We start from the raw sequence: 25,481 nt of genomic DNA, 5'->3' as shown, positions 1-25,481 counted from the left end.
GACACAAAAATCAGGGCCCTGTCTGCCTTCTCAGGTGAACGTAAAAGATCCTGTTGAACTATGGTGAAGCAAAGTGGAATCCATTCTCTCCAGTGTCCTAGTCAATATTGACCCCTGAACCATAAGACCATAAGACATAGGAGTGGAAGTAAGGCCACTCGGCCCATCGAGTCCACTCCGCCATTCAATCATGGCTGATGGGCATTTCAACTCCACTTACTCGCATTCTCCCCGTAGCCTTTAATTCCTCGTGACATCAAGAATCTATCAATCTCTGCCTTGAAGACATTTAGCGTCCCGGCCTCCCTGCACTCTGCGGCAATGAATTCCATAGGCCCACCACTCTCTGGCTGAAGAAATGTCTCCGCATTTCTGTTCTGAACTGACCCCCTCTAATTCTAAGGCTATGTCCACGGGTCCTAGTCTCCTTGCCTAACGGAAACAATTTCCTAGCGTCCACCCTTTCCAAGCCATGTATTATCTTGTAATCAAGAAATTGTTTTAAAAATGACTGGCGCAAGCAAATAAGTGCACAACATAATGGCTATGTCAGCAATGTACTTATTTTAAAATGGCAAAACACACATGGAGGCCATTCAGTCCATCATGTCAATGGGGAGAGATGGAGGTGCAATGATAATGTCACTATTGGTAATAAGAGGCCTTTGAGGACAGATGTTCACACCTCAATAGCTGCTGCTGGATGCTAGTCTCTGTAATGATGACTATCACTTTTTTTTCTCTAACGTGCCATTCAGTTCACTAATGTCATTTAAGGATTCAACGGCAATTACAGATGGGCACTAGCCTTCTCAGTGACCCCACACCCTACACGTAAATATAAATAAAGCTGTAAATACACCTGCATATCCCTGACCTGCAAGAATTAAACCAATTCCAGCTATTATTAAACTCACAATTTACAGCACACTCTAGATCATTACAGCTCTCACCTTTTTTTAAAAAAAAAATTCCTCGCTTACTTTTTGATAGTTTGTCTTAAACCTTGAGCCATTGGTTACTGACCCTTTTTAACCACTGGAAACAGTTTCTGTTTCCTGCCTTCATGATTTTGAATACCTCTGTGAATCACACCTCTATCTTTCTCAGAGACTCCAGCTTTGACAAATTACCAAAGCTCAGCATCATCATCCCATCTCTGTAAATCTCTTCTCTAATGCATTAATAGTCTTCCTAAAACTGAACTCAAGCTGTGGAGTAGGCAGTTATTAATGACGATTAAGCACAACTTCCCTGCGTTTGTACTTTATTCCCCTACTAATAAACCAAGGATATAGTCTTACAACAGCCTGCTTAATTTCTTCTGTGGCCTCAAGATCTAATAGAGTACACCCCACAGATGCCAATGACTGACTAATGGATATTTTTAAAGTTCTTTGATTGTTTATTTGCAGAACAAAGATCATCAAAAACATTGAGGGAGAGACAAATAATTTCCATTGAGGAGACAAAGACACAGAAAAGTCAGACAGTGAAATTCGGGCACTCCAACACAGGACAGCCACAGATGTTCGGTCGAATATGACATTAAAAAAACAGGCGATTAATCTGACTCTGGCCTGCCTGTCTGTCTGAAAATCCAACCCACTCACTTCCCACTGTGGGAGGTTCCCTGGATATGGACTAAATGGTCGGCTGGTGCCAGGACTGTTTCCTTCCTACACCAGAGAATATTCAGCAAGTTCCAAGAGTTCTCTGATTCGATTGCAACTGCTGTTGGTCTACTTTTTTCTATCCATTTCTCTTTTTACCCATTTAATCTTCCTTTTTATCAAAATGATCTTATTTCAACTAAACATTCACCTTGTCCTATCTATTAGAAAGGTGTGGGACTTAAGGCCTTTTTGAAAGTTTTCTGATGAGTGCTTCAATGAATTTTGGAAATCACATCCTACAAAATTCATTTCTCCTAATACATTTGCAAACTAAATCACAAATAGATTATTTTCCCCAAAATAAACTAAGATCACCAGCACTGGAATCTGTTCTGTCCATTTAGTTCAAATGAAAGTCCATACAAATGTAACTTGCATTTTACCCGAGTAATGCCTGGAGTGAACAGATTGTCTTATGAGGAAATGTTGCGCAGGCAAGGCATGCAGACCGTGGAATTATGAGGAGTCAGAAGCATCTTAGAGCTATAGAGATGTACTGCATGGAAACAGACTCTTCGGTTTACCTCTTCTACGCCAACTACATATCCCAACCTAATCTAGTCCCATTTGCCAGCATTTCACCCATATGCCTCAAAACCCTTCCCATTCACATACCCAACCAGATGCCTTTTAAGTGTTTCTCTGGCAGCTCATTCTACACACGCTCCACCTTTGCATGAAAACGTTGCCCCTTGGGTCCCTTTTATATCTTTCCCCTCTCACCCTAAACCTCTAGTTCTGGACTTCCCCACCCCAGCGAAAAGACTTTGCCTATCCATGCCCCTCATGATTTTTTAAACATCTATAAGGTCACCCCTCAGCCGCCGACACCCCAGGGAAAACAGCTCCAGCCTATTCAGCCTCTCCCTATAGCTCAAACCCTCCAAACCTAACAACATCCTTGTAAATCTTTTCTGAACCCTTTCAAGTTTCACAATATCCTTCCAATAGGAAGGAGACCAGATTTGCACACAATATTCCCAAAGTGACCTAACCAATGTCTTGTACAGCCACATGACCTCCCAACTACTATACTCAATACTCTGACCAGTAAGGAAAGCATACCAAACATATAAGATCCTGAGGGATCTTGCTTGACAAGGTAGATGGGGATGGTTCCTCTTATGGGAGAATCTACAACTTGGGGTCACTGTTGAAAAAGAAAGAGTCAGTCATTTAAAATACAGATCAAGTGATTTTTTAAAAAATCTCTCACAAAGGGTTGTGGATTTTTGGAATTCTCTTCCTGAAAAGGTGGTGGAGCAGAACACGTGCATACTTTTATGATGGAGGTGGATAAATTCTTAATAAGCAAGGGGGCAAGAGGTTACCGAGGTAGGCAGAAATGTAGGTCTGTGGTTACAAGCAAGTCCTTAGTTATTTGGTCAATGGGCTGAATGGCCTGATCCTAACTCATATGTTCTTATGTTGCCACAAACTGCTAATGTGGGAAAATTCAGAAACCCAACAGGAAAGCCAAAATGTGAAGGTCAGGACAGCAACAAAACAGAGAAGAATGAGGCAGAAGATGAGGCAAAGGAGAAGGTGAGGACTGCAGATGCTGGATTGGTCAGAGTCCAGAGTGTAGCGCTGGAAAAGCACAGCAGGTCAGGCAGCATCCGAAGATTCCTGATGAAGGGCTTATGCCTGAAATGTTGATTCTCCTCCTCCTCGGATGCTGCCTGACCTGCTGTGCTTTTCCAGCACCACATTCTTGACAGAAGATGAGGCAAATTGATGATTAAATAAAGCAACTCATTTACCACTGAAATTGCATCAGTTCTTTAACCTCAGAGTCAGAAAATTATGTACTCAAATCCCATTCCAGAGGATTAGCACAAAGGCCAGGCTGATAATCCGGTGTGACACTGAGAGACTGCCAGGATATCAGGGATGCTGTCTCTGATGAGACATTGTACTGAGGCCCTTTCAGGTGAGTACAAAATGTTCTATGGCACTGTGTAAAGGAGAATAGAAACCCTCCCTTAGCCAATTTCCTTATTGTTCATGTAACTTCACTCAGACAAGGGTATCTAGTTACGCTTTTCATTGATGTCTGTGAGGTCTGACTGTGTGTAAGTAGGCTCTTGGATTCCCACACATTACAGCAGTGACTATACATTAGAAGCACTTCATTGAGTTTAAAGCACTTTGAAGAACTTCAAGTTGTCATTTGAATGACAGTATTTCTGTCTCTTTTCTATGATGTACCATTAATATAATGTTTCTAAAGGAGTTTTGATCATAACCTTTCAGGCACAGACACTTAATCTAAATATAAAAATAAGCTAAGGGCATTTTATAATTCAGAGCTCCTTCTCCAGGCCTTAATAGTGGTAGACGTTTACTTCAGACAGAAGGAAAATTGAGTAGTCCCCAAAGTGGGCACCCTGGTGCCTGCATGGGTAGCTCTAGTTGCATGATGTCCTGAGCCAGAAGCTGTACAGATTACCTAATGGTTAATGATTCCTGGTCCTTTAGACCTAGGGACTTTGCCTTAAGTATGATATTGGATTTAAACTGGCTATCAGCTTTCAGACTGAATATCACTGAGGAAGAACTTCCTCATCAGACAATGGTGATGCGGGGTGGGGACTCCATGTATGTATGCACTGACTTGTGTGGCCATACACGAATCTGCCTTTTCCTATACCTGACCTGTCCCTGTTAGCTGTTTGCATTCAGTTATCCATTTTTTTATTTGCCAGCACTTCACAATGGCCTCACAATCTCTTTCCAGAGTTCAGTCAGGACAGTATCTTTGAGGTCTCAACAGCAAACCCCACCTGGGGCTGAGAACTCCGGTGCTCGCGAATATCAGGACCAGAACAGCTTTTGAAGCTCAATGTGCAAACAAGCATTTTTGTTCACAGATACAAAGCATTTTGGAGAAAATAGGTGACGAGTTTGAAGAAAGCAAATGCCACACATCTGCACCAAGGGATGAAGTTGTCTTGTGGTGAAGTGGAATTGCTCAAGCTATTTTTCCAATGCTGATTGCAGCATGAAACAAATACATGGAAATGAGGCTTGACTCAATCTGTTTGGATCAAACGATGCCTGGATCAGAGACAAATATTGTTGCTGCTGATTCATCTGAGCAATGAGACTGACTGGTCCTTTAAGGGATTACTCTTTCAACATTAGCTTGCCTCCCACTTGGTAATGACCTTTTCTCCAAGGGCTAAAATTATGGGGACAAGTCGAATAGACTAGACTTGTAATCCTATGAGTACAGAAGATTAAGGGGCTACTTAATTAAGTTAGTTTAAGATGATTAAAGAAATTAATAGGCGGACAGAGAGAAACTATTTCCTCTGGTGGGTGAGTTGTGCCAGAGAGGGCAGACTCTTCTAATCAGAGGCAGACTGCTTAGCGGTGAAATTCCTCTGGAACGTTGTCCTTCATAGTGCTGCTGGGAGTAGGTCATCAGAGCTCAGTGAATATTTTTAAGATAAGGGGAGACAAGTTATCAAACCAAGGTGGAGAGATGGGAGTTGATACACGTCAGGCACAATCTAACTGAATGGACTGGAGAGGTCCTGCGAGCTGTGATGGACTGAATAGTCTAATTCTATTCTTCGCAGGCTAAGGACATAAAGCTCTCCCCAGGACTGTCGTGCTGAATCTGACAATTCAGTTGCAGTGCTGCATCGTAGAACCCATGTCATCTTCCAGATCTGTTCAAGTGGGCTCAAATGTCCACGACTGACCAAAGAATGAGGAGTTCTATGAGCCAATACTCATTTCTCAAATGCCACCAAAAACACGGAGATTAGCTGGTCATTTACTTCATGGGGTTTTGGAAATGTGTTGTCAGCAGCTGCGTGTGGCATGTACCTAGGAAATGCCAGTGACCATCCTTAAGCGCGAGATGAAATTGATAACGGCAAATTGGCGGCTCTTCTGTATGAGTGACTAAAGCTATCTTTACCTTCAACATTACAACAAGCTGCATTTATATTGCTGCCCAATTCACAAGAATATTTGAAGATGCTTTACAGTGCTAAAATGAAAATTAATTTTGGCTAAGCATGAGCAAGTGCTCTTCAGAAATTGCTTGGTCAAAGAGGCCAGTTTTGAGGTTGATCTCGAGGGAGAAGTGGGAGATTTAGGGAGAGAATTCGAGAGGGTGGTACATAGGCAGCTGAAGGCGTAACTTATCTATGTTGGTCTTTATTGTCACAAGCAGCAGGCTGAATCCATGTACTTGTACCGTTTCCATATCCTCTCCTTTAATTATGTATCTAACCTATTCTTAAATGTTATTTATAGACTCTCCTTCGATTCTGAACTCAGATGCAAGTGAGATCCACAGCCTCACCATCCATGTACAGAAAAGATTTAGTTATTCTCTGCCTACAACCTCTGTTAACACCCCTGTTGCTTAGAATTATTGAATAATGGAATCGTCGACCACACACTCAGTGATAATTACTTCCACTTGGTTGTGCCACCTGAATAGGGAATCAGATACCTGTGAATCAGAGAGCTAGGGAGTGAAGGAAAGACAAAAAACAAAATATAATGGAGAGACGATTTAATTCAGCAGTCTGGAATGTGCAAAATGAAAGCTTTTGCTGTGTTCCCTCTTCAACTGTGCCCAAAGACAACAAAAGACTAACCTTTATTTTAAACTCCAGTTGACTGTTGATAGTGTACATCATCTCTGTGCGCTCCATTCTCCTTGCCCCTTCATTACACTGTCGCACCAGCTAACAAGAGCAAAGGGAAAACGATTACTTCCTTCTGCTGTCATCACTTTACTTTAAACATGGTAAGGTGGCCTTGTTCAAGTCATATATGATGTTAATCAGTCTTTTGAGACTGTAAAATGAGTCTCTGCTTGCCCTCTCAGGTGAATGTAAAAGATCCCGTTCCTTATTCCCAAGATGAGCAAGAAAGTTATCCCCAAAATCCTGGCAACTTTTTGTCCATTGAGGAATGACATCTTCAACACTTCCCATAAACCTTTTCACTCTTCACTTCCTGGGGCATAACTCCACAGAGTGCAACACTGCTCCAAGTACTGCCCCGATTCTCTCCCCCTGCCACCACTGATGGTTAATATTTCAGTCTTCTTCAGTATACCGTGTGATTCTTCAAGGTTTTTTTTACTCATTATCAGGGTTGAGACAAATTCAGCACCCACCTTTCAAACAGTAATCAAGCACAGATTCACATTACTAAATGATCTAAGTTAATTAGCTTTTACTATTTCCTTTCTTCTTTAATTGTTTAGGAGGTGGCATGGCGGCTCAGTGGTTAGTACTGCTGCCTCACAGTGCCAGGGACCCATATTCGATTCCAGCCTCAGGGTATCTGTGCGGCATTTACATTCTCACCCCATGTCTTTGTGGGTTTTCTGTTGGTGCTCTGGTTTCCTGCCACAGTCCAAAGATGTGTAAGTTGGGTGAAATGGCCATACTATGGCGTCCAGGGATGTAGGGGCTAGGTGGCTTGGTCATGAGGAAATATGGGGTTAAGTGGATAGGATGGGGATCTGGATCTGGGTGGTTTGCTCTTCAGAAGGTTGGTACGGACTCGATAGGCCAAACGGCCTCTTTCCACATTGTAGGGATTCTATGATTCTTTCAGTAGATCATGTTTGCGTGCTGGTGAAGTATGACAGACTGGTTTCACCTTCCCCTGGAAGTTGCTGCACCAGTCTTGCCAGTTACAAATTCATTCCTGACAGTGCGTGTAAGACAAGTCCGCAATTCCTTTCTAAATAAAGAATTTGAGACTATTTATATCTAAAGAGTAACAATGCCCTGGGCTATGAGAACCATGCACTTGACATGCTATTTTCATTGATCAAGGGCTCTTGACAACTGGTCTGTCACATTCCATTCCATCGTACCTCTCCCAACGTGCGCAGGTTAATTACATCTTGACTAGTCAATTTCCTGGGCACTATTTGTGGAATCTAACCCATCTCTCCTCACAGGATTAATAAGTCTGCATGTAGCAAAGATCAGAAAGATGTTACCGAAGGTGCAATTGATGCTGTTTCCTGGATGTATACCTCAGTTAGAATGGCACAAGACAGAAAAAAAGCCCACAGCCCTTGTGACATTGTGAAAACTCAACATTGGCTGTGATTGTCCATAATTCTTTGGCACACACACCAGCAGCAAGGTTTACTTACTAGTTAACTTGATTTCATGATGTTGGCTATTGGATAAATAATAACCAGGTCACCAGAAGGTTCCTGATGAAGATCTCTTGCCCAAAACATCGATTCTCCTGCTCCTCGGATGCTGCCTGACCTGCTGTGCTTTTCTAGCACCCGACTTTCGACTCTGATCTCTAGCATCTGCAGTCCTCACTTTCTCCTAGGATTTCCCCTCACCTTCAAAGTCATGCTGTGAGATCTTTTACATCCAAAATCAGATGACAGACAGAGTTTCACTTTAACATCTCAGCAAAATGATAAATATCTCTGGCAGTACAACACCTCCTTAGTCCTGCATTGGAGAGTCAACCTGGATGTGGCACTTGTAACTCTGAAGTGGGGCATGAGCCCACAATCTGCTGTCTGATGACATCTAGGCGGACATCTACGTGCATGATTTTGATTCTAAACGTAGCTTCCAAGGAACCATGATTTGCACAGAAACAGCCCACTGAGAAAAAGCATGGAAACTTCCACAACAGAATGAAGACTCAGCCATCCCTTTTTGAAGACCAATTCTATTGTTTTCCATTCTGAAGACAGCACAGATAAAATATAAGTGTGCCCCCTTGTAATGAAAGGTGGCTCCTGCTTTAGGGGAGCCGGTTAACAGGCTCACAATGGAAGAATAAGGTCCCTCACCTTGCTAACTGCTTGCAAAGCCTTCTTGGCACATTCGTACTCTGGGCTCTCTTTCGGCGTTTTCTGGCAAATGGTCTGCAAAGAGAATTTCAGGGTGTGACACATGAAGCAGCAAGTTTTCTTTCTGAACAAGTGCTGTGCTTCAACAGCCATTATCATATTCGGGAAAATTAAAGATTAGCAGACTATTATTCATTAGCAACATCATTCCATCCGTTGGAAGAGAGATGCTGTAGGATATAGTGGCAGAGGGGGAAAAGCGTGCAAATATGGAGTTAGATGATTTGCCATGGGCAATATGGTGGCTCAATGGTTAGCACTGCCTCCTCACAGCCCCAGGGACCCGGGTTTGATTACACCTTCAGACAACTGTCTGTGTGGAGTTTACATTTTCTCCCCGCTTCTGCCGGGTGCTCCAGTTTCCTCCACAGTCCAAAGATGTGCACATTAACCATGGGAAATGCAGGGTTACAAGGATGGGGTGGATCTGGCTGGGATGCTCTTCAGAGGGTTGGATGGGCTGAATGGCCTGCTTCCACACTATGATTCTATTCTCTGATATAAAACAGCAGATCAGGCTCAAACAGCTGAATGGCCTATTCCTGCTCCTATATTTTAAACTACCCCACCCAACGATAACATCTGTTTGATATTTTGTATATTTATCTTGATTTGAGACCTCCACTGTTGGATCAAATCCACTGTCGTCTACTCATATTTTGGCCAGCATTTATAGTAAGAAGAGTTTATTTGTTTGAGCTTTAAATATCTGATTTGATCTAGCAACTTTTTAAAATCATTTTAACTGTATTTCCAACATTTCTCATTTTTATTTCAGATAGTGGGCGGCACGGTGGCACAGTGGTTAGCACTGCTGCCTCACAGCGCCTGTAGACCCGGGTTCAATTCCCGACTCAGGCGACTGACTGTGTGGAGTTTGCACGTTCTCCCCGTGTCTGCGTGGGTTTCCTCCGGGTGCTCCGGTTTCCTCCCACAGTCACAAAGATGTGTGGGTCAGGTGAATTGGCCAAGCTAAATTGCCCATAGTGTTAGGTAAGGGGTAAATGTAGGGGTATGGGTGGGTTGCGCTTCGGCGGGTCGGTGTGGACTTGTTGGGCCGAAGGGCCTGTTTCCACACCAAGTCTAATCAAGTCTAATCTAATCAAATATACAGCATCTGCAATACATTGTAAAGATCTATCAATCCCAGTTCTGGTCTTGACAATTGTCCTCCAGCCTCAATCACCTTACTCTGGGGCAGAGGGTTAAGAATGCTCCAAATTTCCACAGTCCTTTGTTGTATAAATGCTGCCTGACATCATCCCTGGACAAATCCCTTGCTCAAATTTTGTTCTTCAAAATAAATTTGAGACTTTGCATTTTGGTAAGGCAAATCAAGACAGGACTTAATACACTTAATGGTAGGGTCCGGGAGGGTTTCGTCAAACAAAGAGGCCTGGGAAGACAAGATTCATAGTTCCTTGCAGGTGGAGTCATTGGTGGAGGGGATAGTGAAGAAGATGTTCGGTACACTTGCCTTTATTGATCAGTGCATCAAGTATAGGTGTTTGGTGGTCATGTTGCAGCTGTACAGGACATTGGTTAGGCCACTTTTGGAATACTGTATTCAGTTCTGGTCATCCTGTTATAGGAAAGGTGTCGTTAAACTTGAAAGGGTGCAGAAAAGTTTTACAAGGGTGTTGCTGGGATTGGAGGGTTTGAGCTATAGGGAGTAGCTGAATAGGCTGGGACTATTTTCCTTTGAGTGTTAGAGGCTGAAAGATGTTTTATAAAGATTTATAAGATCATGAGGGGCATGGATAGCTTAACAAGCCAAGGTCTTGTTCTCAGAATAGGGAAGACTAGAGGGCATAGGTTTACAGTAAGCGGGAAAAGATATAAAATTACCGGAGGGGCAACTTTTTTATGCAAATAGTGGTGTGTGTATGGAATGAGCTGCCACAGGAAGTGATGGAGGCTTGTGCAATTAAAAGGCATCGGGATGGATTCATGAATGGGAAGGGTTTAGAGGAATATGGGTCAAATGCTGGAAAATGAGACTTGATATGTTTAGGACAACCGGTCGGCATGGACGAGTGGGATTGAAGGGTCTGTTTCATGTTGCACAGCTCTGCAACGCTAAGTATTCAAGTGTTCTTAAAGGTTTCAAGCAAACAGCATACTGGGAAAAGGAGACAGAGGATCATAGTCTGTTTTTGCCATTTAATCAAGGCAGGAAATATTTCAAATCAGTGCTTACATCCATCAACAGCGGTAGCCTCGTCACCCGCTGCATTGGGAGGATGAGAAATGAAATCATTGGCAGGTTCCTGCACTCAGGATGGGCTTCAATCTTCGTCAGGATTTCTTTGAAGTTTGGATTTGTATTCCTGGAGAAGGGAAAAACAAAACAGAAAAAAATCTACAATTGCAAAGAGAAAGTGAGCCATGGACATGGTAACATATTCACCACCCAAAGTTATAACCAGAATATTCATGTGACAGATCTGTTAAAACCCAATAGGGTAGCTCACAAACTCTGTTTAACACATGCAGATAGAGTTTCCTGGGATTGTCTTTTAATGTCCTGCCCCTTCTGCCCCAAGAGCTTGATGTCAGGGACACAGAGTGTGGGGAGTGGGGAGAGAAGTTGCTGTCCATTTAAAGAATTTTTCCCATCACTGTGGGAATTTTATCTGCAGTACGGAGATGGGTGTTGGTACTTAAATGTGTGTGTGTGTTGTGCGCATACGCATGGAGGGGGTTGTTGAAGAACTGCCTTTTTGGGCTCTTGACTCCATTGGAGTTCCATCCCCTCCCTCAACATCCCTTTCCTCACAAACCTTTAGTTCCCTTCCCAGAGCTTCCACCACATTCCACACATCGTAGTGGGAACCCAGACTCACCTCCCAGTCCGGGCTGCATCGTTGATCACTTTCTTCAGGGGCTGTTGGAGTTCCAGCAGTGGGCCTCAACTTGATCCCAACATGTGATCTCAAGCTCCCTCTATATCCCCATTCCCAGAATGGAGCTCCCTTTAGATTAGATTACTTACAGTGTGGAAACAGGCCCATCAGCCCAACAAGTCCACACTGACCCGCCGAAGCGCAACCCACCCATTCCCCTACATTTACCCCTTACCTAACACTACGGGCAATTTAGCATGGCCAATTCACCTGACCCGCACATCTTTGGACTGTGGGAGGAAACCGGAGCACCCGGAGGAAACCCACGCAGACACGGGGAGAACGTGCAAACTCCACACAGACAGTCGCCTGAGGTGGGAATTGAACCCGGGTCTCTGGTGCTGTGAGGCAGCAGTGCTAACCACTGTGCCACCGTGCCGCCCACTTGAGTCCAGTTCAAGATCAGTCATCCCAGCAGGTTGAGGCTCCTTGAACTTAATCCCAATAAACACATGACTCAATGTGAACTCATGACTTCTGTCCATCCCTTCAAGAAGAAAAGGGAGGACTGCAGGTACTGGAGATCAGAGTCAAAAAGTTGGCACTGGTGGACCACAGCAGGTCAGGCAGCATCCAAGGAGCAAGAGAATTGACATTTTGGGCATAAGCCCTTCATCCTGAATGAAGTCCTGATGAAGGGCTTTTACCCAAAACATTAACACTCCTGCTCTTCAGATGCTGCCTGATCTGCTACGTTTTTCCAGTGCAACACTTTTCAATCCATTCCTTCTATCCAGTACACCTAAGCTCTCACAACATGATCGAAACCTTCCTCCACTCTAACCCACTAAACTCAATATTCCTATATGTGTATGGTCTAGCATATTTCATAACTGACTCCACCTCTGTCCACTTGAACTTGCATTGCTCCCTCAATTAATTGCCAAAGGCCCACCAAAAACAAAGCAATGAGGAGAAACATTTTTATTTACACAACATTGACATGAATACTCATCAGAGTATTCATCTGACATACTTACAGGAGTTTCTCCAGGGTGCGTTGCTGGTAGATCTCATTGGAGCAGTACGTTACATAGGGTTCAAAGGTACATGTAGCATGTTTCTCAACAATGTCACTGATATCAGGTATCAGGGCATTCTGTTGGTACCTGGCCTCAAGCTCCTTGAAGAACCTGTCAAAGCAATACATCAAAAGATCTCTAATCCAGAGGTTTAATGGTGTTCTCATTTTGTACAAACAATTGCTCCCATATCAGTTTAAGAACCATTCCTACTACTTCATTTAACATCACTTCCAGCACCACATCGCCAGCTTCATTCCCCATCCCATTCCCAACTCCAACTGGGAAAGTGCAGAATCTTTCATCCTGTCTTTGATACTAAATGAGGGACATGTTCTGAGGTTCCAGATAACAATGGACAGAAGTGTCCTGACTGCTCTAGTCATACGAATAAAAATAATAATGTGGAGGAGTCAGTGTTGGACTGGGGCGGACAAAGTTAAGAACCACACAACATCAGGTTATAGTCCAACCGGTTTATTTGGAAGCACTAGCTTTCAGAACACTGCTCCTTCATCAGATAACTAATGGAGCTGGATCATAAGACACAGAATTTTAGCAAAAGATCACAGTGCCATGCAACTGATTAAATTTATTGAACAAACTTAGATTGCTGTTAAGTCTTTCATCTTTTAGAATGAATTGCAGGTTTTTGTTCATTAAAATATAAATCCCAGATCTTCTTTTAAGTCACATTCTCAAAATAACATAAGTTTTATAAAAAATGGTCAGACAATACATAAAGGTATGAGGTTAGAGTCTGTCTGTATCCTAATCTTGAGTCAGACTGGTTCTATTTCCAAAGTGGAATTTACAAATTATTACATGAATTGACTGCCTGCAGATTGTACATTTTTTGAGCAAAATAGAATGTATCTGCAAATATAATTCTGTAAATACAAATTCACTCTATAGACTTATATATGTGGTTGCATGAGAAAGAGAGTGTGTGTACATGAGTGTGTGCATGTGAGTGTGGGAGCATGTGAGAGAGAGTGTTTGTATGTGTGCAAGTTTGGTGAGGTGTGTGTGTATAGTGCTATGTGTTTATAGTGAAGTGGGATCACCTGTAGTGTGACATGAACCCAACCTCACAGTTGAGGCCACCCTCATGGCTACCAAACATGGCTATCAGCTTCTGATCAGCCACCTTGTGTTGTTGCCTGTCCCAAAGTCCACCTTGGAGGATAGTCACCCGAAGATCCAAGGCCAAATGTCCCTCGCTGAAGTGTTCCCTGACTGCGAAGGAACACCCCTGTCTGGTGATCATTGTGCGGTGTCCATTCATCCATTGTCTTAGCGTCTGCTTGGTCTCACCAATGTACCATGCTTGGGGTATCCTTGCCTGCAGCATATGAGGTAGACAACATTGGTCGAGTCACATGAGTACCTGCTGTGAATGTGGTGGATGGTGTCCCCATGGGTAATGGTGGTATCCATGTTGATACTCTGACGTAACTTGCAGTAGTTGTCATGAAGGGTTGTACAGTATTGTGGTCGATGTCCTGATAGCTGGGCAGTTTGCTGCAAACAATGATCTGTTTCTGATTTGGCAGGTGTTTAAAGGCGAGAAGTGGAAGCATAGGAAAGGTCTTGGTGAGATGCTCATCCTCATTGTTAATGTATTGGAGACTGCAAAGAACATGGCTCCACTGACCCCGATGCACTATACATACACACACACACACTTATTCTTACGTACTGACACACTCATACATACATTGCTACATACTCACACACTCACGCAACCCCTCTCTCATACAGTCATACGCACACACACATACACCCCCCACACTCACACATGCCCGTCTCACAGGCTTACACCCCATCACACTCCCACACACACTTTACCAATCTTGCACACATGCAAACACATACTCTCTCACATGCACTCACACGCACACACTCACATGTACACACTCTCTCTCATGCACACATATAAGTTTATGGAGTGAATTTGTATTTACAGAATTATATTTGCAGATACATTCTATTTTATTCAAAAACTGCAGAAACTGCAGGCAGTCAATCCATGTAATCATTTGTAAATTCCACTTTGGAAATAGAACCAGTCTGACTCAAGATTGGAAGACAGACAGACTCTAACCTCACACCTTTAATGCATTGTCTGAGCTGCGATGCCACCTATTTTTATAAAACCTTAAGTTATCTTGAGCATGTGACATAAAAGAAGCTCTGGGATTTATATATTAATGAACTGAAACCTGCAACAATCTAGAAAATTTCTTAACAGCAATCTAAGTTTGTTCAATATATCATATCAGCTGCATGACACTGCAATCTTTTGCTATAAATTCTGTGTCTTATGGTCCCGCTTCACAACTTCCTGATGAAGGAGCAGCGTTCTGAAAGCTAGTGCTTCCAAATAAACCTGTTGGACTACAACCTGGTGTTATGTGATTTTTAACTTAATAAAAATAAGGACAATTTATTACAGTGCGCCAAGATCTCTCTGAAGGACGGTAGTTAGGAAGAACAGAGCAATTGAGCAGCCTCTTGCTCTAAATTGTAATATAGATGTTAACAGTGCCTTAGTAATAACACTTACTCTGCCTGAGAAGAAACACTCATGGGATTCAATGGCATCTAATAAAGAACATTTTGACTCATAGCTGATTCATTAAAATCAGTAACCCTACTTTATTGTGTACCCAGTGCAATTTTACAAACTTTGCAATTTTACAAATGAACATTTATAGAACATAGAACATAGAACAGTACAGCACAGAATGGGCCCTTCAGCCCACGATGTTGTGCCGACCACTGATCATCATGTATGCACCCTCAAATTTCTGTGACCATATGCATGTCCAGCAGTCTCTTATATGTCCCCAATGACCTTGCTCCAGTGTCCCCAATGACCTTATGTTTTCAGAAAAATTCAACCGCTGCCTTTTAGAACAAACAAGAAATAAAATTTCTGGTTTTCGTTTAAGCTGTGTCATCCCGACAGCTCATTCAGTGACAATAGTTACCAAGAAGATGGCAAGGACTGGCAAGGAGAAAAGACGGATTCCAATTCAAAATAATTGCCCAAAGGAGCAGAGGGGGAGAAAGGAGTAATATTTATTTTTATGTGGCAAGTTCAGAACTGGAATGCGTTGCCTGAAGCAGACTCAGTAGACACTTTAGAAATGAAACAAGATTAATATTTTACTTGAAGGAAAATGGCTCAGCATTCTAAGAAACAGAACAAGACTGACAGGGAACTCGTTCGAAGAGCAGGCGTGAACTAGCATGATGCACATTATGACCTCATCCTGTGCTGTAGCTGATGTTTAACTTGAAAAATCAATTTCCCATTGCTTTATGAAAGTGTTTGTTAAACTTTGCAAACATTTGTCATTAAAGCCTGTTTTCTTTCACCTGGAATTCAATGAAAAGAGCCTCATTATTATCTCCTGTTCAACAGGTGACGGTTATAAAATATTAAATTCCATAACCCCGAAATTCTGTGAATCTCACTCTGTCTTTGGGACATTAATTTCTCACTATTGATTTCCACGTTGCAGTTAGTAATATACAAGATGAAAGCAACCGTTATAAATCTGCCTTTGGAGACACCTGCACCAACAGCAGTGAACATGTTCGTCTTAGGCCAGGGACAGGGCCTAAAAAGGACTGAAGACTAAAATGACACAAAGCATTCTGATGGAGTCTATGGGCCAGGGTTGCAAACATTTCAGGATTCCTGGAGTCTTAGGGCAGTGGGAAGTGAGGTGGTCACCTGATCATGCCTTTAGTGAACACTTCCAGTCACATGGCTGGATATAGTGGGAGTTCCTTTATCAAAATGGGTGTATTTGGAGATCAACTATCTCTCTCCCACTTCCTGAGCCAGGTCTCAGCCCTAAGGTTGGCTGCAATGGACCTGACTGGGAAAGGGAGAACATCAGGGGTCTCCACACAATGGACTATGACAGGAAAAGTAGACGGGTTCAGATGTAAAGGCATTCACCACTTCCCCAACAAACCAAAAGATCAGAAGGCACAGGAGCAGAAATTAGGCCATTCAGCCCATCGAGTCTACTCCGCTATTCAATCATGGCTGGTAAGTTTCTCAAAAAAAATGAGGTCTGCAGATGCTGGAGATCACAGTTGAAAATGTGTTGCTGGTTAAAGCACAGCAGGTTAGGCAGCATCCAAGGAATAGGAAATTCGACGTTTCGGGCATAAGTCCTTCATAAGTTTCTGAACCCCATTTTTCCCACTTTCTCCCCATAACCCTTGATCCCCATGACAATCAAGAACCTATCTATCTCTATCTTAAATATACTCAATGACCCCACCTCCACAGCCTTCTGTGGCAATTAATTAAACCAACAGGTGTTTACAACATTAATTACATGGTGGGCGTGCCTGTTATAGTGAAGCAGATCCCAATTTAACCCCAGATTCTGGCAGCCATTCATGTCTTCTGCTTAGACATCCCACAGCTTTTGAATCTTAAACAGTATCTTAAGGAGTAGAGTAAAGAAGTTTAAGGATAGGTGTGATCCAGAGCTTCAGGCTTTGGCATCTGGAGACATTGTATTCTTTATTCTTTCATGGTGATTTTACTGTTGCATGTGTTTAACTGCCCTGACAACTGAGCAGCTGAGAAACATTAAGGAAGAAGGTGCCATCAGTGTTGTTCAGGACATCCAAAAACACTTTACAGGTTTTTGAAATAAATCTGAAGAGTCACTGTTGAAATACAGGAAATGTGAGAGCCAAATTCAAGTTTGTGGGATACTTCTGTGTGCAGTGTGAGACTGACCAGATAATCTTGTTTTCCGGTGATATTGCTTTGTCTCCCTTTGTGAAAGAGTCTAAGCGGAGTCAAGTTATCCGTCATTCGATTATCCGAATATTGGATTATCCGGCAAGATCACAAGGTCCCGATCATTGGCTAAACAATGTTAGCTGACATTCGATTATCCAGAATTTGATTAACTGAACGAAATATTCCTTGCCGGTGTCCATTGGATAATCGAGGTTCCTCTGTATATGTCAGAAAACCCCATGAAGTCAAGGTTAAAAGTGGCCAAGGGATCCTGTTAATGACTAATCAATTAAAGGAACCCATTTTAAGTATCATTTACTTAAAGTCTTCAACAGTGGAGTTGAAGCAAACCCTACTGGATTGACGGCTTTTCACTGAAAAAAACAAAACACTACAAAATAAAAATGAATACAGCATCTTATTGCAAGTGTCAGTGGTGGGTTAGCTGATAATATCCTGCTTATGAGACAGGAGATTGTGGATTCATGTCCCACTACAATTACTTCAGACTAAACGCTTGGCTTACATTCCCAAAGCAGCCCTAAGGGAGTGCGGCTTTGTCAGAGGTGCTATGTTCTGGATGAGACTGTAAACGGGGAACCCCCCCCCAACGCTTCTCAGACAGGTGCAAAAGACGTGATAGAGTCATCTGTATAAGAACAGGGGATTCATCCAAAATGTGGTCAACAAATACAGAGGAACCTCAACTATTCGGCGTTCGATTATCCAAATTTTAGACAATCTGGCAAGATCACATGATCCTGACGCTTGGCTCAACTATGTTATCCGACATTCGATTATCCAGAATTCGATTAACCGAACAAAATACTCCCTGCCTGTGTCCATCAGATAATCGAGGATCCTCTGTATCTGATCGCCAGCACATTATTGGTTGTTGGGCCTGATTCTGTGTCTTTTATTCAGCATAATTGGGATCAATTAACTTACACTTCAAAGGTGCTTAATGGTTTTAAAGCATTTGGGAGGAATGTGTGTCTCTCTTTCTCTGACACCTTTCTGTGAGACCAAGTCCAACGCACACCCTCATGAGGAAACAATTTCTATCAACCCCAGTAAATCCTTTAATTATTATAAATAATTTCAATGAGCGGACTTGATGCCTCAAATCCTGCGATTCTTCCCCTTATAAAACCTGAAAGGAGCCTGAACCCACTGTCTCTTCATGTACTTGTCACAAGGCAGTTCGTGGTCCAATAATTGAGTGGAAAAGCAACATCACCTATTACTCATCAACCAATGATCGTGAACTCTTATCGTTTGTGGGTTTAACATATATTTTTTAACATTCAGCAATCAGTGCAAGTTGTTATTCACCGACTATTCTCTAAAAAACAACTTATAACTGAAGGGACTTAAAGTTTTGTGTGATAAGTATCAAAGAAGCAGGAGGTGTTGTAGCTGAAATCTAGAAAGAGGCTTCAACCTGATCTACACATAAATCCACACGTCAATCAATTACTGTAGATTCCCCTCTGCAATCACAGCGATACATAGATTTCAGAACAGGTAAGGTTCACCAAAACAGGACTTGGAACAAACAGCTTTGTAATGGCACAGTATTCAACACAGGGGTGACATTACTTGATGCAGGATCTCCTGAGTAATCAACATTCCACTGTTTGCAAACTATTATGTCTTAAAGTGGCAAGTACTTAGATCTGAGAGACTGAATTACTCCCACTGCTGGGATTCACAGCCAGTGTATAAGAAGATCCAGATCCTCAGTTAGATACAAGTGCATCCGTAAGTAGCAAATGATAAAAGGAACCTTAAAAATCTTCTGCTCCTGGGGCGAATGACTTCAGCTGTGCAAAGAAACAAGGAAAACTGGAACTGTTTGCCTTTCAGCCAGGAAGATTGAGGGTCATGGAGTCACAGAGGAGTACAGCACAGAAGCAGACGCTTCAGTCCAACTGTCCATGCTGACCAGATATCCTAAACTAATTTAGTCCCATTTGCTAGCACTTGGCCCATATCCCTCTAAACCCTTCCTATTCATTTACCATCCAGATATCTTTTAAACGTTGTAATTGTACCAGCCTCCCCACTTCCTCTAGCAGCCCATTCCATAATAGTGGCACCCTCTGCATGAAAAACTTGCCCCTTAGGTCCCTAATATATCTTTCCCCTCTCACCCTATGCCCACTAGTTCTGGATTCCCCCACCCTTGTCTATTTACCCTATCCATGCTCCTCATGATTTTATAAACCTCTATAAGGTCACCCCTCAGCTTTCGACACTCCAGGGAAAATAGTCCTAGCCTATTCAGCCTCTCCTATCGCTCAAATCCTCCAACCCTGGCAACAGCTTGCAAATCTTTTCTGAACCCTTTCAAGTTTCACAACATTCTTCTAATAGGAGTGAGATCAGAATTGCATGCAGTATTCCAAAAGTGGCCTAACCAATGTCCTGTACAGTCCTAACATGACCAACCGCATGTGATAGGGAAGATAGTAAATTAGCATTTTGCATCAGTGTTTACTGTGGAGAAGGACATGGAAGATACAGAAAGTGGGGAAATAGATGATAACATGTTGAAAAGTATTACAGAGGAGGAGGTGCTGGGTGTCTTAAAATGCATAAAGGTGGATAAATTCCCAGGACGTGATCAGGTGTACCCTAGAACTCTCTGGGAAACAAGGGAAATGATTGCTGGGCCACTTGCTGAGATATTTATATCATTAATTGTCATTGTTGAAGTTGACTAACACGGTGCCACTGTTTAAGAAAGATGGTCAGGAAAAGGCAGGGAAGTATAGACCTCACATCGCTGATGGGCAAGTTGTTAGAGAGAATGCTGAAGGACAGGATTGACATGAATTTGGAAAGGAAAGGACTGATTAGAGATAGTCAACATGGCTTTGCACATGGGATATCATGTTTCACAAACTTGATTGAGTTTTTTAAAGAAGTCACAAAGAGAATTGATGAGCACCACAAGGATCTATGCTGGGTCCATGCTTTTCAGCATTTATATAAATGATTTGGATAAGAACAAAGGAGGTATAGTTAGTAAATTAGCAGATGACACCAAAATTGGAGGCGTAGTGGACAGCGAAGAAGGAGTACGACAGGACCTTGATCAGATGGGCCAATGGGCTGCTGGAGTTTAATTTAGATAAATGTGAGGTGTTGCATTTTAGAAAGGCAAATCACAGCAGGACTTATACACTTACTGGGAAGGTCCTAGGGAAGTGTTGCTGAACAAAGAGACCTTGGAGCGCAGGTTCATAGTTCCTTGAAAGTAGAGTTGCAGGTAAACAGGATAGTGAAGAAGGCACTTGGTAAGCTTTCCTTTATTGGTCAGAACAATAAAACAAGAAGAACTCTTTCTATCAGCAGGAAGGAAGTAGAAAGAATGGATTCAGATTTAAGACAATTGGCCAAAAAATCAGAAGAGAGATAACGGAATGATGTAACGGTTCGAGGTAAAGTTGCAATAGTCCCATCAGACCATAATCTGCTCTCTCATTCGAGAGAGAGAGAGAGAGAGAGAGACACAGAGAGAGAGAGAACTGGTGTTGAGTTTAATCTGAGGATGACCATGCCTAAAGGTGGCACAGTGGCTCAGTGGTTAGCGCTGCTGCCTCACAGCACCAGGTACCCATGGTCGGTTCCAGCCTCAGGTGACTGTCTGTATGGGGTTTGCACATGCTCCCCATGTCGGCACGGTTTCTCGGGGTGCTCTGCTTTCCTCCCACAGTCCAAAAATGTGCAGGTTAGGTGAATTGGCCATGCTACATTGTCCATAGTGTTCAGGGATGTGTACATTAGGTGCATTAGTTTGGGGCAAATGTAGAGTAGGAGTGGAATGGATCTGGGTGGGGTCGTCTTTGTAGGGTCGGTGTGGACTTGTTGGGCCAAAGGGTCCGTTTCCACACTGTAGGGATTCTATGATTCTGTGAGATGAGGTGCAAAGTTGAGAAGGTGCAATCTTCATGGCAAGCTGAGCCAGAGCAGGCATTGAATTTGCTTCACCATAGGACTGCCTATGCCTGATAATCTTCATCCCCTTAGCTTCATTCTGCAAAGCCAACCAGCCATCCAGCCAACTGAGCTAACTGACGGCCTTCCTCAGAAGTTGAATACAGCAGCTTGAAATGATCTGTAACTAAGATTCCCAATTTGGAAATTCAATTTCCTCTTTTCAAATCCATCTATGGCCTTGTCCCTCCTGGTTTCAGTATTCACCTCCAGCCGATTTTTACATCCATCTAATTGTGGTTTCTTCTCCAATTTCCATTACTCCTCCATTGATGGCTGTGTCTTCAGATAGGAGAAAGTGAGGTTTGCAGATGCTGGAGATCAGAGTCAAGAGTGTGATGCTGGAAAAGCACAGCAGATCAGGCAGCATCCGAGGAGCAGGAGAGTCGACATTTCGGGCTAGAGCCCTTCATCAGGAAGTTTAGATTAGATTACTTACAGTGTGGAAACAGGCCATTCGGCCCAACAAGTCCACACCGACCCGCTGAAGCGCAACCCACCCATACCCCTACATTTACCCCTTTACCTACCACTACGGGCAATTTATCCTGGCCAATTCACCTAACCTGCACATCTTCGGACTGTGGGAGGAAACAGGAGCACCCGGAGGAAACCCACGCAGACACGGGGAGAATGTGCAAACTCCACACAGTCAGTCGCCTGAGTCAGGAATTGAACCCGGGTCTCCGGCGCTGTGAGGCAGCAGTGCTAACCACTGTGCCACCGTGCCACCCACAAAGTTTCCAACATCACACTCGTGACTGTATATTCAGATGGCTAGGCCCTAAGTAGCTTGAAAATGAATTGAATATACATTTGAAATGGGGAATAAGTGTGTGTGTGTACATAGTATAAAGGAGGTTGCATGATTTTTACAGGGGATAGAAAAGTTGCTGGAGAAAGTGAGGTCTGCAGATGCTGGACATCAGAGCTGAAAATGTGTTGCTGGAAAAGCGGAGCAGGTCAGGCAGCATCCAAGGAACAGGGGAATCGACGTTTCAGCCATGAGCCCTTCTTCAGAAAAGTTGCTGGCAAAGCTGACATTTCTTAGTGATCTCTAATCAAAAGAAATTGCACAGCTCCCTCAAAGAGTGAGCAAAACCAACTTAAGCAGCTGGAGTAGGCCATTCAGCCCATTGAAGTTGCTTCACCATTCAATAATGGCCCATCTAATTATTCCACCTTGTCACCTATTAGGTACTTTGCACCTAAGATGGTGCTGTGTATGATAACATTGTACACTTTTCACTACACTCCTGTACTTGAGTACATGTGACAATAAAACCTAATTGTAATGCAACTCCAATTACCTTTCACCTCCTTGCTTATTGAGGGTTTATCTACCTCCATGTTAAAAATATTTCAAGGCTCTGCTTATACTGCCTTTTAAGAATGAAAGTTCCAAAGACATTCCAATGGCATTCGGGACCAAATGAAAGGAGGTTGAAAACCACCATGCTGGTTCCATCAAGGATACTACTTTCGAGATTGGTTAGCTCAGTTTGATGGATAGCTGCTTTGCATTTCAGAATGATGCCAACAGTGCGGGTTCAGTTCCCGTACTAGCCAAGGTCACCATTGAAGGTTCTCCCTTCTCAAACTCACCCTTTCACATGATGTTCTTCAGGTCAAACTCCACACCCCTCATCTCTCTCTATGAAAGAACAGCCTATGGTTATACCGAATCTCACCAGTTTGTGATAATATCCTGCAAATACTAGTTTATAGGTGTAAGTGCTTCTGAAAAGGCACACAGAGCAAAACAGGACCATGCTACATATCTACATAGCTTTGTAGAATACACTAATGAAGAAAAAAACTGAGTACTTACTTCTGGTAAAGAAAATTCAAGGTTAATTAATTGATGTTTGAGCTGATGTTGAACATTTACACAACGATTAAGAACTCAAGTCAAGATTAAAATTAGGAATAAAGAAAAAAAGTCAAAAGTCACATTTTCACCTGGTTATTAGATTGATGGAACAATTCCTAAGTGAAGGTTACTGAAGTCAGCAATTTTAATGAAAATACTTAGAATGCTGGAAATATAAAGCAAAGACAGAAAAAAAATTCTGTACAATTTCATGTGCTTATGGCAAATAAGAACTTTTGTAAGTTCAAAGTGACCCATGGCAATCTAAGTCAAACTATAGTTTCATTTCAAAACAAAATTGAAATATAAGATTGAAACAATAAATGTGCCAAGACAACATCTGTTATTTCCACTGAAATTACCCAAGTTTCATTTTGTAGGATAGAAAGCAATGGTTCAAGCGAGTAGAAGATAAGTCAGGAAGTAATGGTTAATCAGTCCAATCTGGGGATAGAGATTTAATTCAGGCATGAGGGCCTGGACAGAGTAGATGGGGCAAAACTTTTCCCACTTGTGAAGAGATGGAAATTGAATGGTCACAGATTTAGGGCCATTGCCAAGAGAACAAAGTGACATAAGGAAAACCGCTATCCCACAGTGAGTCTGGAATGTACTGCCTGAGAATGTGGTTTAATTCAGATATTCAAGAAGGAACTGGACTGTTATCTGAAGATAGTTGAAAATGTGTTGCTGGAAAAGCGCAGCAGGTCAGGCAGCATCCAAGGAACAGGAGAATCAACATTTTGGGCATAAGCCCTTCTTCAGGAATCTTTCCTGAAGAAGGGCTTATGCCTGAAACGTCAATTCTCCTGTTCCTTGGATGCTGCCTGACCTGCTGCGCTTTTCCAGCAACACATTTTCAGCTCTGATCTCCAGCATCTGCAGTCCTCACTTTCTCCTGTTATCTGAAGATATACAATGTAAAGAGCTGGGCTGAGGACAAAGCAGACAAATGTCATTTGGACAGCTAGTACAGACACAATGAGCTCAACAGCCTCCTTCTGTGCTGTAACAACGCTGAGAAGACACAGCAAAAAAAACACTCAGCCCATCGTGCTTGTGTCAGACTTTTGAAAGTACTATCCCATTAGCCATGCTGCCCCTCCCCCTCCTCACATTGCTCTCCATTCTTTGTCCAAAATCTGCAAATTATTCCTTTGTGTAAGTGTTGTTGGCAATGTCAGTATTTATTGGTCCTCCTAATTTGGCTTCGAGAAGGAAATGGTGATGGGTCTTCTTGAAGTCTTGCTGAACATGCACCAGTAGGTGTAGAGACAACCATGGAGGACAGGGCTAAAAATGAAGTAACTGGGGGCATGTTAGGTGGTGGAATTGGTTAAGGGCCAGAGCGGGAGAACTGTTTTAGGTTTTATCTCTGAAATCTCTTACAACCCATGAACATTTGTCTAATTGAAAACCAACACTCTTTGTGTAGGCCAGCTGGGTTGTATAGAATTATTTGTCTAAAAAAGTGGAGATTATTAGACCAGAGGAGAACGTCAGAGTTAGGAGCATGAGTAGGATTAGATCATTTGGCCCTTTGAACATGTTCCTGTGCGGGTGGTGTTGGTGGGTCCCACCACTCAATAAGGTTATGGCTGATCTGTTTGTGGTTTCAACTCCAATTTTCTGTCTGGGTCCCCATAACCGATGTCTACTATCAAAATCTATATCAGCTTTGGATCACTTCAGCCCCCATTGTTTCCAGACAGAAAAAGAATTCTCATTTTGATCTTAAAAATGTGACTTTCTTTCCCGAAGTTGTGTTGTCTAGTTCTAGTCTTTCCTACAAGGTGAGTAGCCCATTGCAACACAGAACAAGTATGGAATTTAAGCACAGTTGGAGGGGCTTGGCATATAAACCTTGCAAGTTGTGTACAGCTGTCCCCATTCATCAAGGTAAACTGCACTCTCATCGGAACACAATTCAAGCATTTTATGTATGTATTATTTATGGATATACTGAGCCCTCTGTTATAGTGGCATTTGCAGGCCTGTAACATAATATGAATGAATTCCCAAGTCAAAGTCCAATGGAATTTTGAAAAAAAAAGACTTGTTGAAAGGGCAGGGATCCTTTTGCAGATCGGTTAACCACAGAGACAGTGATAACCTGTGCCTAAGAGATATAGATATGATAGGAATGCTTCAGTAAGGGAGGAGCATAACACAAAGACAATCCTTCTAATCAAATATATGTTTAATTTTTAAACTGCCACTGGGATTTAGCATCTTTTTATAATTTGAATTAGGTGGTAGTGTATGCACTGGTTTAACTTTGACAGCCAAGTGTTGGACGAAATGGTTGTGTCATTTTCCTGTCTGATCATCTC

The 25,481-nt window shown here is 42.6% G+C and overlaps 1 protein-coding gene across 2 annotated transcripts in view; it reads right to left on the bottom strand.

The window, feature by feature from the left end:
* The window catches only part of LOC132821443 (rho guanine nucleotide exchange factor 26-like), a 207,575-nt gene that overhangs the window by 63,310 nt on the left and 118,784 nt on the right, over positions 1-25,481 (bottom strand). For both annotated transcript variants that reach the window (XM_060834030.1, XM_060834031.1), the window contains exons 7-10: positions 12,443-12,595; positions 10,757-10,886; positions 8,497-8,571; positions 6,302-6,391 (exon numbers count right to left, since the gene is read on the bottom strand). In XM_060834030.1, the coding sequence (XP_060690013.1) occupies positions 6,302-6,391; positions 8,497-8,571; positions 10,757-10,886; positions 12,443-12,595 (448 nt within the window). The remainder of the gene's footprint in view (positions 1-6,301; positions 6,392-8,496; positions 8,572-10,756; positions 10,887-12,442; positions 12,596-25,481) is intronic.

Source organism: Hemiscyllium ocellatum, chromosome 13, assembly GCF_020745735.1.
Source record: "Hemiscyllium ocellatum isolate sHemOce1 chromosome 13, sHemOce1.pat.X.cur, whole genome shotgun sequence".
NCBI lineage: Eukaryota > Metazoa > Chordata > Chondrichthyes > Orectolobiformes > Hemiscylliidae > Hemiscyllium > Hemiscyllium ocellatum.
Note: the sequence above shows the minus strand (reverse complement) of the source record. Positions and strands in the feature narration are given on the sequence as shown.